At 35.5% G+C, this 16497-nt stretch overlaps 1 protein-coding gene across 5 annotated transcripts in view; it reads right to left on the bottom strand.

Annotated features, from left to right (window-relative positions):
* The window catches only part of LRRC7 (leucine rich repeat containing 7), a 572538-nt gene that overhangs the window by 443448 nt on the left and 112593 nt on the right, over positions 1 to 16497 (bottom strand). For 4 of the 5 annotated variants that reach the window (XM_004762996.3, XM_013061642.2, XM_013061643.2 and 1 more), the window contains exon 2: positions 1638 to 1735. In XM_004762996.3, coding sequence (XP_004763053.1) covers positions 1638 to 1735 — 98 coding nt within the window. Of the gene's footprint in view, positions 1 to 1637; positions 1736 to 16497 lie in introns of those variants that run through there. The other variant, XM_013061640.2, reaches the window with a different exon arrangement.

Here is a 16497-nt window from a genome sequence, read left to right as displayed (position 1 = left end):
GAGAAGCAATGGCCCAGAGCTGGGTTTAAACCCCTTCCTGTAAAGAGCCAGGTAAATACTTTTGGCCTTGTGGGCCATATAGTCTCTGCCATAACTACTCAAATTTTTCTCTGTAATATGAAAGCAAACATACACAATACCTAAATAAATAAGAGCTAGCTATGTTTCAATAAAATTTTATTTACAGAAGCAGGTGTCAGACTCGATTTGGTCAATGGACCCAGTGCTCAACCTTCAGTCTAGACTAACTCAGAGTTTTAAGAAATCACTTTATCTATATTAAATAGCAGTTCTGAGAGAATCAATGATAGATTTATTCACAAAAATCCCTTACAAAATTTTGAAATAAAATCTGAAAAGACATATACCAGAGACTAAGCTAATTGTGTTAAAACAGCATAAAAGAAACCCCACAGCTTCCCTATGAAGCCTTTTTGGGCAAGAGTCTGCATCTTATAGTTTTAGTTTTATGATGCCCAGAACTCAATCTTCATTTTCAAATTTTAGTTTTAATTGGGTATTTTATTTATAGTGTTAAAAGTTGTATTTCTATTGGTTAATAGAAAACCAGCATTAAGAAAAAGGAAAGAAAACTAACACTATACTGAATGACATAGATTATAACCCAATCAGGTTGTTTATTAACTCTATAATCAAACAAAATATAATGAAAACACTCTACCTGCCATGAGTGTGCCCAGCTTTAATGTACTTCATCTGTACTCAGAATGGTGTACTTCAAACTAACTTAAAATGTCAATATAATCTTAAAGGTCTATTAAACTATATATGCCAATAAAATCATGGCATTAACTCTATCCTTATAAAATGTAAGTTTCTGTATAAAAACAAGGTTCACATACATTTTTGCCATAACAGAATGTGCTTTAGTTCCCTGAAAATAATTATTCACAAACAGCATGAGGAAAGTTAGTATTACTGGTCATCTCATAAACTTAAAATGCAAATATTTTGTCAAATGTCTCCAACAATGCTACAGACTAGAAATATTAAAATTAAAGTCCTGAGAGACAATTACATATTTGAATATTTACTAACTTGCAGATGGAGTAAAATTATTTTATGGTAAGATATATAACTTCCATCTTTCAAAATCTTTACCTAAATTTGATTAATCAAATGTTTCCTTTTGACCGATGACTTTATGTTTACCATTAGATATTTATTCTTTAGCCTAATGCAGTGGTTTTCAAAGAGTCCTCAGGTTAAAAAAAATGTTGAAAGAGTGTTGTGGTCAAATGAAAGTGGAATCTATTGAATTTAAACACATTTCAAAAGTTTTCTTTTACTTCAGGACTCCTCAGAAACATTAATATTCATGGTAGGAAGATACGGTAGATTATTTAGCAGTTTCCAATTTTATTTGAACATGGAACTCAATTATCAGTAGAAGATCTTGAAGTACAAGAGAAACACTTAAGAAAACAATGTTCCTAGTGTCTGAATCTAGATATCATTTATCATTATGTTTTGAAAAAATAAATTTAATTTAATTTAACAAATATTTATTAAGTACTTCTATCATTTGATTAATCACTTAAAAGTTAATCCTATATTTTAAATGTTACTCACCAAAATCTACCAGAACTTATTTTAATCCTATTAAACATACTTACACTCTTCTTCAGGCCTCTTCCGAAGTGCTGCACGAACTTCTTTACAAGGACTTCTCTGATATTGTGGGGGATTCCTTCCCCTTATTAGGTTCTCCATCCTATAAGAGCAAACCAAAACTAAGTCTTAATACTGAAACTTTGATAAAATTTGACTTTTTAAATTGTCTAAATCAAGAATCAATGGTTCAGGAATCTATTGAGGTTCAGTACACAACACTATTTATTTAGTACTTAGCAGAGAATAAGACAGTAGGGAGTCCAGGGAATCTGGTAAACTGGAGAGTGACATTTCCAAGAGTGACATTTCCATTTAAATTTCTAAATTTAAAAAAAATTAAAAACACCATATAGACAAAATTCAAATGCCCATTCTCCAAGTAGATTGCTATGAATGGAATGTTTGTGTCTGTCCCCTATCCCCAAATTCATATGTTGAAGCCCTAATCCCTACGGTGATAGAACTCAGTTACTAGCAACATTAACGAAGCTGACAACATAGCAATGATGACAACTAGAAAGTAACAGTAAATGGATCAAATTCAACTTGAGTTGACATATTTTATAGGACATTTTTTGTGATTTTTTCTTTTTGGTTTCAGTGAACCTTACAGTTTTGTGTCACCTATACATAATCTACTCATTTTGATAGCCTTAAATAACTACTGAGGATAGACAAAAGGAAACTTTTTAATGTATTATTTTTCCTTTTATATTTCTGACTACTGATGATATGAGATTGATTCCATATAACCCTGTTTGTCTTCATAGAACAAGTTAGAAAGCACTACTAAGACTCCAAGAGGATTTTACTATTACGGATCCTTTTGGAATCAAATATCTGCAGGTCAACTCCCACATGAATTGTGGGGCCCAAAGTTTGCATTCTGAGAACACTCACAAGCAGATCTGTAGATATTATGCAATGAAGTGTGGCTTAAATATGATGAGACTAGGTTCTAGAAGCAGACTGCCTATGTTCAAACTCCCATTTAGTCTCTTAAAAGATGATTTAGAGAATGTTATCTGCTTTTGGACCTTAATTTTTCCATAAGTAAATGGGGAAAACATAAGCCATCTCATAAGACTGTTATGAGGATCAAATATGTTAAACGCTTTACATACATTGTCCATCACAATTTGAGAGCTCAACAAATGTAACTGTTGTTTATCAAAATTATCTCAAATAAAAATGAAATCATATACTAAAATTTAAATGTCCAGTATGTTAGGAAAACTATGAAAGCTGGCCTTTTTACAATAAAGAAAAAGAACAGATTACAGTGTTGAGGAAAAAAAATTCTGACTAAATTAATGTCCTGGTTATTAGAAAAACACAAAACATCCATGCACATAAATTGCCAGTTTTCAGAAATAAATAATAAAATATACTTCATTTTATTTAATAAGATTAAAGATTTACTATATGTTAATCTTTCAAGGATAGTGAGATGGATAAAAATGAGTTGTTATCTTCATGAACTAACTAAAGTGTTACATGCTGTATTCTTTCTTAGAGAATTTAGAAGATATTTCAGAATTGTATAGTGCCCTGTGACCTTAGCAACAACAATAAATATATTTTAGAATATATTATCATTTATCATTTATTACATTTTTTCTTTATAACAACCTCCTGAAAGATCATTTTGAAGATGAGGAAACTAAGGCTCAGAAATATTCAGTGACCTGGTCACAGTTACACATGAAATAAAAGGCTCAAGTGAGATTTAATCAGGATTCTCGGACTTTTCACATTCTTCTTATTGTTTCTTCATCTATTATTTCTATGAGTTTTTTATTATAATTCTACTAGGAGACTGATATTTGGGATTCTACTGTGTAATGAATAATAAATGATGAAATTCTTCTTTTTTTAATATTTATTTATTTGAGAAAGTGTGAGCGCGGGGAGGGACAATGGGAGAGGGAAAGAGACAATCTCAAGCAGGCTCCCTGCTGAGCATAGAGCTAGTTGCCAGGCTCAATTTCACAGCCCTGAGATCATAACCTAAGCTGAAATCAAGAGTCACTTAACTGACACCCAGACACCCTTAATGAGGAAATTCTTCTTAAATTCATTAATATATTAATCTATACCTATATATAAATGGTATACATGTTAGATATTCATATAAATATAATACCACACAAATCTATATGTTTGTCTATAAGGTTATTTGCTAATTACATGTTGATTTTTGACCATTTAGCTATTTTCACTGAAGTGTTTGTTCTGTCAGTGACACTTTGGAAGGCAGATATACTCAACACTATATCACCAATGCTGTACCTACCAGTGACATTTTAAGCTTTTGGGAACCACCAAAAAGGTAACAGGGACAAAGAAACTCACTACAAGTTATATATACAACACACTAATGGACAAAAAAAAAATTAAAGCAGCTTTAAAAGTTCTTTTTCCCCTGGAATGCTAAACATTATGTCCAGTAGAAAACACTTTGAATTAAATTAACACTTTCAGAACAATGTTCATGTCTAAACTATTATGTAACTGTGTGACTTTCATCTTCCTGAGATTACATTCCTGGCTGCTTGAACTCTTCCACCAGTGTCATCTATGATCTACAGTTTGCATTAAATGGTCAGACAAAGAGACCAAAAATGAAGTTTTGGAGCAAAGCCAGGACACAGCAAAGGAGCTATTCTTGCTACTTTCAAACTTGGCAAGCCACCAGTGGGAATGTGTTAACAGTGCCAGCAAGGAGAGATTAAGTGTGATGACCACAGGCAAGACAGATGCTCTGACAACTCATTGAAGAGCTCTGAAAAGTGCAGCCTACGTGTCAACTGCTGGGAAGAAACAGAGGCAGCCACATTAATAATAAAGAGCATCAAAAAGCAATCAGAGATTATGAGTAAAGGTATCTACAATTCTCTTGGTGGTATCTCCAAAACTTAGGTCATAATAATAATCTGAGTAGCCTTAAACAAGTACAAATTTTGCCATTCCCAGTACTAAAGATTTTCATTCAGTAAGCAACAGTCAGGTCCCAATAGATGTACTTTTTAACAATCAAATACTTCTGAAGTAGCCTTACATTGATCCCAATACTGGCATTTGGCAACCCCTACAAATAAATACAAATAATACACCTAGATATATAGGAGAGGGAAGTTCAGTGAATTCATTCCAGGATATAGTCATCTGGATATACAAAGGTGAAGAGAATGCAGTTAGGACAGATACTACAAAAATGGAAAGATTAGTCAAAGAAGCATTGTCAAAGGCTTGCCAAGTACACTGGTAGTCTACCAGATGAACTAGAAGGCTGCCAACTGATAAGGCTGATATTCTCAATAGTGAAGTGATTTTTTTTTCCAACAAGATTTGGCAGATTCAGCTGGATGAGAGAACAAGTTTAGATTAATCTAGAATTGTGGATTGGGTTAGGAGTATGACTAGTTAAGAAAGGAAGTCAAGTTGGGTGTAAATATGGTTGAATGAATTTATACTGGATGAAGGAGGAAGAGGAAGAACAACTGAGTCACTGGAAGACAAAGGTGTTGAGTTAAGAGAATAGAGGTATCAGGGATAAGTATTTCTAAAATGCCTATTATGTGCCAGGTGCTATGTTAAGTTCTTTATATGTACATTATCTATGTCATTCTTATTTTACCTGGACACAAGAGCCCAGGCTATTGGCTACACTGTGAACTATGCATATAGAACTTTCTGTGGTGATGGAAAAGTTCAATATCTATATTGTCTCACATAGCAGCTGCTAGCCTTATTCAATTGTTGAACATTTAAAATGTGACTAGAGTGACTGAGGAACTGAATTTTTGAAATTTTATTGAGTTTAATTTATTTAAATTTAAATAGTCACATGTGACTACTATGGTAGGCAACACAGCATACCTAGAAGTCTCCATATAGCACATGACTGGTAAAGATACGATTTTCCACTGAAGAATTCTGAATTATTCAACAAGAGCAGGGAAGTTAAGTTTGGGGGAAGTGTTCCATCTGAGGGTCTTTAGAGACAAATGAACAATTTACTCCTCTATGTGGAATTGGTTCACAGTAACCTCCTAAAAGCTCCTGTGCAGAAACATGGTTTTTCACGCAACTATGGTTTTCAACTACGGAGCTCTGTGTCTAGTACTTCTAAGTGCCTTGAATATACACTTAAAATGCATTCCTCTCTGTTGGCCTCTATGTATAATGTTCCTTTTGACTCAAATGAGTCCTCTTCCTACTCTATCTGAATTATACTTAGTCATCTTCCAGTCTTCAATATAATATCACTTTTTGAGATAATACAGGATCACTCTGACACCTTAATCCAATGAGGTCCCAAAATATGGCTCCACTTTACAGCTTAGAGTTTTCCATCCTAACAGCTATCATAAATAGCAATTATATATTAGTCTTCCAGAATTTCTATTTAATGTCTGCCTCCCTCCTGTACTGTGAAGTTCCATGAAGGCAGGATTGATATTGATTTTATTCTCCACTTTATCAGTGGAATGAAGAAGTTGTCATAGTGTTTGTCATTCATGAATTATATGTTGTTTGAATGAATGAATGAACCTATCTCTCCTAAACCTACCATGAAGGAAACTATGTTCTGGGATCATTGGGTGTGAACCAGGTAGTTGAACTCGTGAGTGACCTTCTACATATTGTTGTTATTGCCTTACCTGCAACCCATGTCCTTTCCCTCAGTCATTCACTGGCATTTCCTGACACTTTCCTAATAAGCCATCGTCTTGCACCCAACAGTAGCCTCTCACAACTGCACTTTCCACCTGCTACCAGACAACAGAGAGCAGGGCAGATGATCCCTGATTCCCTTTGCTGCAGGGCCTAGGGATGGGAGGAGAGGAAGTTGGAGCTGCTCTCCTTAGTGTGATGCTGCTCTGTGGGGACTTTCCTCAGCAGAACTAAGTGTCCTGATTAGTATGTATGGAGGAGGGGAGTGATTTAATTGTGACATAAAAGAACTGAATTAAAAAGTAAAATCAACTTGTTTTGCTCACAAGATAACAAACATACTGAGGCTAATTTTTCCCTTCTCATTGAGCTTTTACTGTATCTACTACTTTGTAAGCACAACCCAAACTAAAAAATGTAGTGCTATATGGGTTTACTTGATGACCAGACAACCTAGATAAGCCCCTAAATGAAGTTCAGTGCACAAGCAATGAATTGACTATTAGCAAGCCCCATTGTTTGTGCTCTATAGTCTCTCTAAGACTCCTAAAGGAATTTTTTAAAAAGATTTTATTTATTTATTTGATAAAGCGAGAGAGATCTCAAGGAAGGAGGTCAGCAGGCGGAGAGAGAGGGGGAAGCAGGCTCCCTGCTGAGCAGAGAGCCTAATGCGGGGCTCGATCCCAGGACCCTGATGTCATGACCCAAATTGAAGGCAGAAGCTTAACCCACTAAGCCACCCAGGTGTCCCCTAAAGGATTTTTTTTTAAGTCAGCTAAGTAGATAGAAAATAAATTATAAAGAATATATATCCTTGACTTAGTTTCTTAAAAAGTAAATATTTCAAATATGTTTTTAATAACTATTGTTAATTAAACCATCTTAAACAAATGCAGACGTTTTTAAAAAAAAATCAGACTAGGTAAAAGAAACAAGATGGCAGAGGAGAAGGACACCTAAATATCACTGGGTCCCTGGAGTTCAGCTAGACAGTTATCAAACAGTTCTGAGCACCTACAAACTCAACGGAAGATCAAAGAAAAGAGTAACAATTCTAGGAAAAGAAAATTGAACACTTTCCAGAAAGTAGGATTTACAGAGAAGTGATTCTGAGGCAATTTATGGAAAGAGAGACTGTGGGGGGAGGGGCCAGCTCCCAGCAAGCAGTAGAGCAGTGGCGCACAAAATACTTTTAGAAGTCAGCTCCACTGAGAAACATTACTCAAGAGGCTAAGCAGGGGGTGGAGCCCTTGCGGACACAGTGTGGTCTCAGGACTTGAGGCGTCACAAAAAGACCAAAGGATTGTGGGAGGGCTTCCAGGTAATTGAGCAGGGAAGCTGGCTGGAGAGATGGAGGCGAGGAGAGGGCTCTTAGCTCAGGGTTGTCTTAAACTGTGATCTGAGGCATATTCAGTCCACTGCTCCCCACAAGTGATAGATTCAGGAAGACTCCCTCCTCCCTCCTGAAGAAGGAGTGATGCCAGAATGCACTGCAGGAATCTGCTGAGTTTGGAGACGCCAAACAGGGCCACGTGCCGGAGATAGAAACACTTGGTCACAGGCTAGGTGAGCACAGATTGTCACCAGAGACCCAGGAGGTGGGAGGGATTGACTGCTTTTCACTGGAGGCGCATTGAGGAGTGAAGCCCCAAACCCTTAGTTCCTATGCACCGAAAATTGGGAGGCAGCCATCTTCATTCCCATCCTCCAAAGCTATATGGAAAGTGTTCAGGGAACCAAAGCTACCAAGAGCAAAACCGGGCAGATTACTTATCTTGGTCCCTGACAAGGACCTGCAATTCCACCTTGGACAAAGACAGTTGAGAAGCATGGCAACAATCCCCTCCCCCAGAAGATCAACAAGAACATCCAGCCAGACCAAGCTCAACGATCAATGAGAACTGCAAAATGTCAAGCTATGGGAATACAACACATAGAATTCATAGCTTTTTACCATGATTCTTATGTCTTTCAAAGTTAAATTTTTTATTTTATTTTTTCTTATTCTATATTTTTAATTTTTCCTCTTTCCTATTTTAATGTATTTTAACTATTTTTTCAATACCTTTTAAAAAATCTTTTTAAACTTTCATTGTTACAGTCATATTCTATCACGTCATTGTATTTAACATTATTTTTTTTGTATACATATAGGTTCCTCTTTCTTAAAAATTTTGGGATACAGTTTCTATTAACAGATCAAAATATACCCTAAATCTAACACATGGCTTTGTTCCAGTCTCCAGTCTGATCACATTCTTTCCTCTTTTTTTTTCTTTCTTCAACCAACTTTTGAATTCCTTTTTTAGAATCTTTTAATTTTCATCTTTACAGGCATATTCCATACCCATTGTGTTTACCCTTATTTTTGTGTATATATATAAGCTTTTCATTCTTTCAAATTTGGGGAGGGAGTTTCTTCTAACAGACCAAAATATGCCAAAAATCAAGTGTGAGGCTCTGTTCTATACACCAGTGTGTGTGTGTGTGTGTGTGTGTGTGTATAAATAATATATATAAATATACTATATATGGTTATATATTTTTACATTTATATACATATTTTTTGCCTCATTTCTTCTCCCCCTGATTTCGGGTCTCCTCTGATTTGGTTAGTGTATATCTTTCTGGGGTCACTGTTACCCTTTTAGTATTTTCCTCTCTCATTCATCTATTCTTATCTAGATAAAATGACAAGGTAGAAAAATTCACCACAAAAAAAAAAAAAAGAACAAGAGACAGTACCAATGGCTAGGGACCTTATCAATATGGACAGCAGCAATATGTCAGAACTAGAGTTCAGAATGACAATCATCAAGGTGCTATCTGGAATTAAAAAATGCATGGAAGATATATTAGGGAACCCCTTTCTGGAGAAAAAAAGTCCATTTCTGGAAGAATAAAAGAACTAAAACCTAATCAAGTTGAAATCAAAAAAGCTATTAATGAGATACAATAAAAAATGAAGGTTCTTACTGTTAGGATAAATGAGGCAGAAGAGAAGTAGTGATCTAGAAGACCAAAGGAAGAAGAATAAAGAAGCTGAACAAAGGAGAGACAACCAACTACTGGAAAATAAGAGGAGAATTTGAGAGATAAGTGATACCGTAAGATGAAACAATATTAGAATAATTGGGATCCCAAAAGAAGAAGAAAGAGAGAGGGGAAGAAGATATCTTAGAGCAAATTATAGCAGAGAATTTCCTTAATTTGACGAAGGGAAAAAGTATCAAAATCCAGGAGGGACAGAGAACCCACCCCTCAACAAAATAGGTCCACACCCCATCATCTAATAGTAAAACTTACAAGTCTCAGTGACAAAGAGAAAACCCTGAAACAGCTCAGGGAAAGAATTCTGTAACATATGATGATAGAAATATTAGATCAGCAGCAGACCTATCCACAGAGACATGACAGGCCAAAAAGGACTGGTGTGATATATTCAGAGCACAAATGAGAAAAATATGCAGCCAAGAATACTATATCCAGCTAGACTGTCAATGAAAACAGAAGGAGAGATTAAAAAAAAACTTCCAGGACAAACAAAAACTAGAAGAATTTGTAAACACCAAACCAGCCCTACAGAAAATATTGAAAGGGGACTTCTAAACAAAGAGAGAGCCTAAAAGTAATAGATCAGAAAGGAACGGAGACAAAATATAGTAATAGTCACCTTAGAGGCAATACAATGGCACTAAATTCATATCATTCAATAGTCACCCTAAATGTAAATGGGCTAAATGCCCCAATCAAAAGACACAAGGTATCAGAATGGATAGGAAAACAAGACCCATCGATAGGTTGTTTACAAGAAACTCATTTTAGACCCAAACACCTCCAGATTTAAAGTGAGGGGGTGGGGCGCCTGGGTGGCTCAGAGGGTTAAGCCTCTGCCTTCGTCTCAGGTCATGATCTCAGGGTCCTGGGATCAAGTCCCGCATCGGGCTCTCTGCTCAGCAGGGAGCCTGCTTCCTCCCCTCTCTTTCTCTGCGTGCCTCTCTACCTGCTTGTGATCTCTGTCTGTCAAATAAATAAAATAAATAAATAAATAAATAAATAAATAAATAAAATCTTTAAAGTGACGGGGTGGAAAACAATTTACCATGCTAATAGACATCAAAAGAAAGCTGGCATGGCAATCTTTATAGCAGATACATTAGATTATAAGCCAAAGATTATAATAAGAGATGAGAAAGGGCATCCAAAAAGAAAACCTAGCAATTTTAAATATCGATGCCCCTAACATGGGAGCAGCCAACTATATATACCAATTAATAAGAAAATCAAAGAAATACATTGACAACAATACAATAATAATAATAATACAATAATACAATAATATAATACAATAATAATGATACAATAATAGTAGGGGACTTTAACAGCCCCCTCACTGAAATGGACAGATAACATAAGCAAAAGATCAATAATGAAATAAAGGCTTTAAATGACACATTGGACTAGATGGACATCACAGATATATTTAGAACATTTCATTCCAAACAACAGAATACATATTTCTTTTCTAATGCCCATAAAACACCCTCCAGAATAGATCACATCCTGGGTCACAAATCAGGTCTCAACTGGTACCAAAGACTGGGATCATTCCATACATATTTTCAGACCAGAGTGCTTTGAAACTAGAACTCAATCACAAGAAGAAAGTTGGAAAGAACTCAAATACATGGAAGTTAAAGAGTGTCCTACTGAAGAATGAATGGGTCAACCAGGAAGTTAAAGAAGAATTAAAAAAAAATCATGGAAACAAATGAAAATGGAAACACAACTGTTCAAAATCTTTGGGACACAGCCAAGGCAGTCCTGAGAGGAAAGTACATAGCAATACAAGCCTATCTCAAGAAACAAGAAAGGTATCAAGTATACAACCTAACCCTACACATAAAGGAGCTGGAGAAAGAAAAGCAAAGAAAGCCTAAACCAAGCAGGGAAAGAGAAATAATAAAGATCAGAGCAGAAATCAATGAATTAAAAAACAAAAGAACAGTAGAACAAATCAATGAAAATAGGAGCTGGTTCTTTCAAAAAGATTAATAACATTGATAAACCTGTGGCCAAATTTATCAAAAAGTAAAGAGAAGAAAGGACCTAAATTAATGAAATCATCAATGAAGGAGGAGAGAAACACCAAAGAAATACAAACAATTATAAGAACATATTATGAGCAACTATGCACCAGCAAATTTGACAATGTGGAAGAAATGGATGCATTCCTAGTGACATATAAACTACCAAAACTGAACCAGGAAGAAATAGAAAACCTGAACAAACACAAAACTAGTAAGGAGATCAAAGTAGTCATCAAAAACCTCCCAACAAATAAGAGTCCAGGGCCAGAAAGCTTCCCTGGGGAATTCTACCAAACATTTAAAGAATTAATAGCTATTCTCGTGAAACTGTTCCAATTATAGAAATGGAAGGAAAACTTCCAAACTCATTTTATGAGGCCAGCATTACTTTGATTCTCAAATCACACAAAGATCCCATCAAAAAGAAGAATTACAAACCAATATCCTTGATGAACATGGATGCAAAAATTCTCACCAAAATATTAGCCAATAGGACCCAAAAGTACATTAAAAGGATTATTCACCACAACCTAATGGGATTTATCACTGGGCTGCAAGTTTGGTTCAACATCCACAAATCAATGTGATACAATACATTAATAAAAGAAAGAAAAAGAACCATATGATACTCTCAATAGATGCTGAAAAAGCATTTGACAAAGTACAGCATCCATTCTCGATCAAAACTCTTCAAAGTGTAGGGATAAGGGGTACCTACCTCAATATCATCAAAGCCATCTATGAAAAACCCACAGTACAGTTCATTCTCAATGGGGAAAAATTGAGAGTTTTTCCTCAAAGGTCAGGAACACGGCAGGCTGTACACTATCATCACTGCTATTCAACATAGTACTAGAAGTCCTAGCCTCAGCAATCAGACAACAAAAAGAAATTAAAGGCGTGTGAATTGGCAAAGAAGTCAAACTCCCACTCTTTGCAGATGATATACTTTATGTGGAAAACCCCAAGACTCTACTCTAAAACTGCTAGAACTCATACAGGAATTCAGTAATGTGTCAGGATATAAAATGAATGCACAGAAATCAGTTGCATTTCTATAAACAAAGAGCAAGACAGAAGAAAGAGCAATTAAGGATCTATCCTATTTACAATTGCTCTCAAAACCATAAGATACCTAGGAGTAAACCTAACCAAGGAGGCAAAAAATCTGTACTCAGAATATTATAATGTACTCGTGAAAGAAAAGGAAGAAGACACAAATAAATGGAAAAATATTCCATGCTCATGGACTAGAAGAACAAATATTGTGAAAATGTCTATGCTACCTAAAGCAATCTACACATTTAATGCAATGCCTATCAAAATACCTCAATTTTTTTCAAAGAAATGGAATAAGTAACCCTAAAATTTATATGGAACCAGAAAAGACCCTGAATAGCCAGAGGAATGTTGAAAAAGAAAACCAAAGTTGGTGGTATCCCAATTCCAGACTTCAAGCTCTATTACAAAGTTGCAGTCATCAAGACAGCATGGTACTGGCACAAAAACAGACACATAGATCAATGGAACAGAATAGAGAGCCCAGATATAGACCCTCAACTCTGTGGTCAACTAATCTTTGACAAAGCAAAAAAAAGAATGTCCAATGGAAAAAAAGACAGTCTCTTCAACAAATGGTACTGGGAAAATTGGACAGCCACATGCAGAAGAATGAAACTGGACCATTTCCTTATACCACACACAAAAATAGACTCCAAATGGATGAACGACCTCGATGTGAGAAACGAATCCATCAAAATCCTTGAGGAGAATACAGGCAGGCACCTCTTCGACCTCAGCCGCAGCAACTTCTTCCTAGAAACATTGCCAAAGGCAAGGGGAGCATGGGTAAAAATGACCTATTGGGACTTCATCAAAACTTAAAAAAAGCTTTTGCACAATGAAGGAAACAGTCAACAAAACCAAAAGACAACTGACAGAATGGAGAAGATATTTGCAAATGACATATTAAATAAAGGGTTACTATCCAAAAACTATAAAGAACTTATCCAACTCAACACCCAAAGTACAAATAATCCAATCAAGAAATGGGCAGAAGACATGAACAGACATTTCTGCAAAAAAGACATCCAAAATGGCCAACAGACACATGAAAAACTGCCCAATATCTCTCAGCATTAGGGAAATACAAATCAAAACCACAGTGAGGTACTACCCAACAGCAGTCAGAATAGCTAAAATTAACAAGTCAGGAAACGACAGATGTTGGGAAGGAAGTGAAGAAAGCGGATCCCCCCTACAATGTTGGTGCGAATGCACTCTGGTTGCAGCCACTCTGGAAAACAGCATGGAGGTTCCTCAAAAAGTAGAAAGTAGAGCTACCTTATGACCCAGCAATTGTTACTGGGTATTTACTCTAAAGATACAAATGTAGTGACCTGAAGGGCATAGGCACCCGAATGTTTATAGCAGCAATGTCCACAATAGCCAAACTATGGAAAGAACCTAGATGTCCATCATCTAATGAATGGATAAACAAGATGTGGTATATATATATATGCAATGGAATACTATGCAGCCACCAAAAGAAAACCACAAAATCATGCCATTTGCAATGATATGGGGGGAACTAGGGTATTATGCTAAGTGAAATAAGTCAATCAGAGAAAGACAATTATAATATGATCTCTCTGATATGAGGAATTTGAGAGACAGGACAGAGGGTTTTGGGGGTTAGGGAAGGAAAAAATGAAACAAAGTGGGACCAGAGAAGGAGACAAACCATGAGACTCTTAATCTCAGGAAACAAACTGCGGGTTGCTAGGGGGTGGGGACGGAAGGACAGGGTTGCTGGGTTATGGACTTTGGGCAGTGTAAGTGCTTTGGTGAGTGCTGTGAATTGTGAAAGTCTGATAATTCATAGAATTGTACCCCTGAAGCAAATAATACATTATATGTTAATTTTTAAAAAAATAGAACAAATTTTATTTTATTTTATTTTATTTATTTATTTTTTAATATTTTATTTATTTATTTGACAGAGAGAGATCACAAGTAGGCAGAGAGGCAGGCAGAGAGAGAGAGAGAGGAGGAAGCAGGCTCCCTGCTGAGCAGAGAGCCCGATGCGGGACTCGATCCCAGGACCCTGAGATCATGACCTGAGCCGAAGGCAGTGGCTTAACCCACTGAGCCACCCAGCCGCCCCATAAAAATAGAACAAATTTTAAAAAATTAATCAGATTTACCTTCCATTGAGCTTTTATTTAATTTGATCATAAGCAGAATTAGACACAATAAATTACATACCTATAAATAAACACAACCTCTTATATTTAAAATAATAATCAGTAGGATTAGGAAGCTTAGTAAGATACATTGTAAAATAGTAGCTTTTGTTGCCTTTGAATTTAACAATGAATGTACAAGGAGCATTTCTGTTAGAGTACAAAGCCATACAATATTGCCTATGATATGAAAACTCATCCAATAATTTTGTGATAAAGAGGTTAATACCTTTTAATTCATCAGAATCCAAGGATTAAAATGTGTATCATATGACAAAAGTTAAGCATCTTTTTCATTCCACAGCCACTCTATCTTCCATGGCATTCCTTAGCACCATGCATAGACTATAGTAAACACTCCATAAATACTTAATAAATGATTTAATAAATGATGAATGAAGTCTGCTCTTCTTAGCAGGAACATTTAGAAGATTGTTCTTTTCCATTTCAAGTTTTACCCATTCTTGCAAGGCTATTTTTAAGAACCAGTTCCACTCAAATAAATCCAAACATTTCAAATATACTCAGTGCACCCTTCTGAATTTTCCATATTATATCTATTAAGCTTTGGAAGAATAATCAGCAATTTTCAAGCTAGTATTAGTCTCCATGTCAGTTTTTGCGCCCTTCACTTGCATAGATTCTTAACCATTTGAGGGCTTTGACACAGTGCACTGCAGTTGTTAAAATACTTTCCCATAATTTATTTCATTTCATTTTCATGACAATTCTGAAATTTATATTAGCCTCTCACTGTTTTATAGATGGGACAAGTGGAAATCTGAGCTATTAAGTGACATATGCAAAGTAACAGAAAGGCCAGAGTCAGGACTTGAACTTCTTCCTTTAACTCCCAAATCCCAGTCTTCATTTCAAATGCCCCATGCATAGAAAATATTTATTCTTTTCTTTCTTCTAGACTGTCATGTGGTAGGATTCATAAGAAGTGAGTCATAGATGTAAAAAAAAAATCTTAAAATATTGAATATTTAAAAGTAATTATCACTTTGATTTATGCTTCTGTATGGCTAAGAACTCAACAGAAGGAATTCATGGCAAACTAAAATAAATACAAATAATGAGGATTAAAAAATAAAACTGTGCTTAAGCATACATATGGAAAAAGGAAGAATAAGATTGTCATTATTTTTGGAAATAATGACTAGTAGTCAGTCCTTCAAGGGGGAATGAAAAGAATAAGAGAGTAGTGTTCTGTGACCATCCATCCTCACAAATTTTAAAACCAAGTAACCCCAAGTGAAGCCAAGCTTTGGAATTCCTTATTTGGTTTAGAATTCAAGAAAAAAAAAAAAAAAGGAAAGAGTTGAAGAAGCAGTGGAAGTGCTCTTGCTTTATCACCAAATGGCTATTTTCTTTTAAGTGAAGTTGAGCCTGAATTCAGCACAGTGAACCAAACCCCAGACTAAAACTATGCATGCATGTTGAGCAGACAACTGCCATTATAATGTCTCAAAGGTTTATAAAGATCCAATTTGAACTACAAATGACATCGCAAAAATAATCAATACCCAATTATCTCAGACAAATGTTTTGAGATGATAGTTAATAAGGACATACTGAAGTTAAAGAGCAAGATTACTGTGAAAAGAGATCACTTCTTAACTACATTTGAAGTGCTTGAAAAGAGAGCAAAATGCTTAACAGAACAGAGAGATAGACACCGTATGGTTGAGTCAGAAAAGTAGACATGCCTGAGTTTAAGGGCCAGTGATAATTTACCAAAACTGCAAGGATCATCAATAGTTTTGGAGAAGAGAAACTTATTTTTACATTGTCTTGTCATACATTTAAGGGATGACAAATGCTGTAGTATATTGTTTTCACCT

Source organism: Mustela putorius, unplaced genomic scaffold (genome assembly GCF_011764305.1).
Source record: "Mustela putorius furo isolate JIRA1106 unplaced genomic scaffold, ASM1176430v1.1 tig00003853_pilon_pilon_pilon, whole genome shotgun sequence".
NCBI classification, from domain to species: Eukaryota; Metazoa; Chordata; class Mammalia; order Carnivora; family Mustelidae; genus Mustela; species Mustela putorius.
The sequence above is the reverse complement of the archived record's forward strand: the minus strand, read 5'-3'. Positions and strand labels throughout refer to the sequence as shown.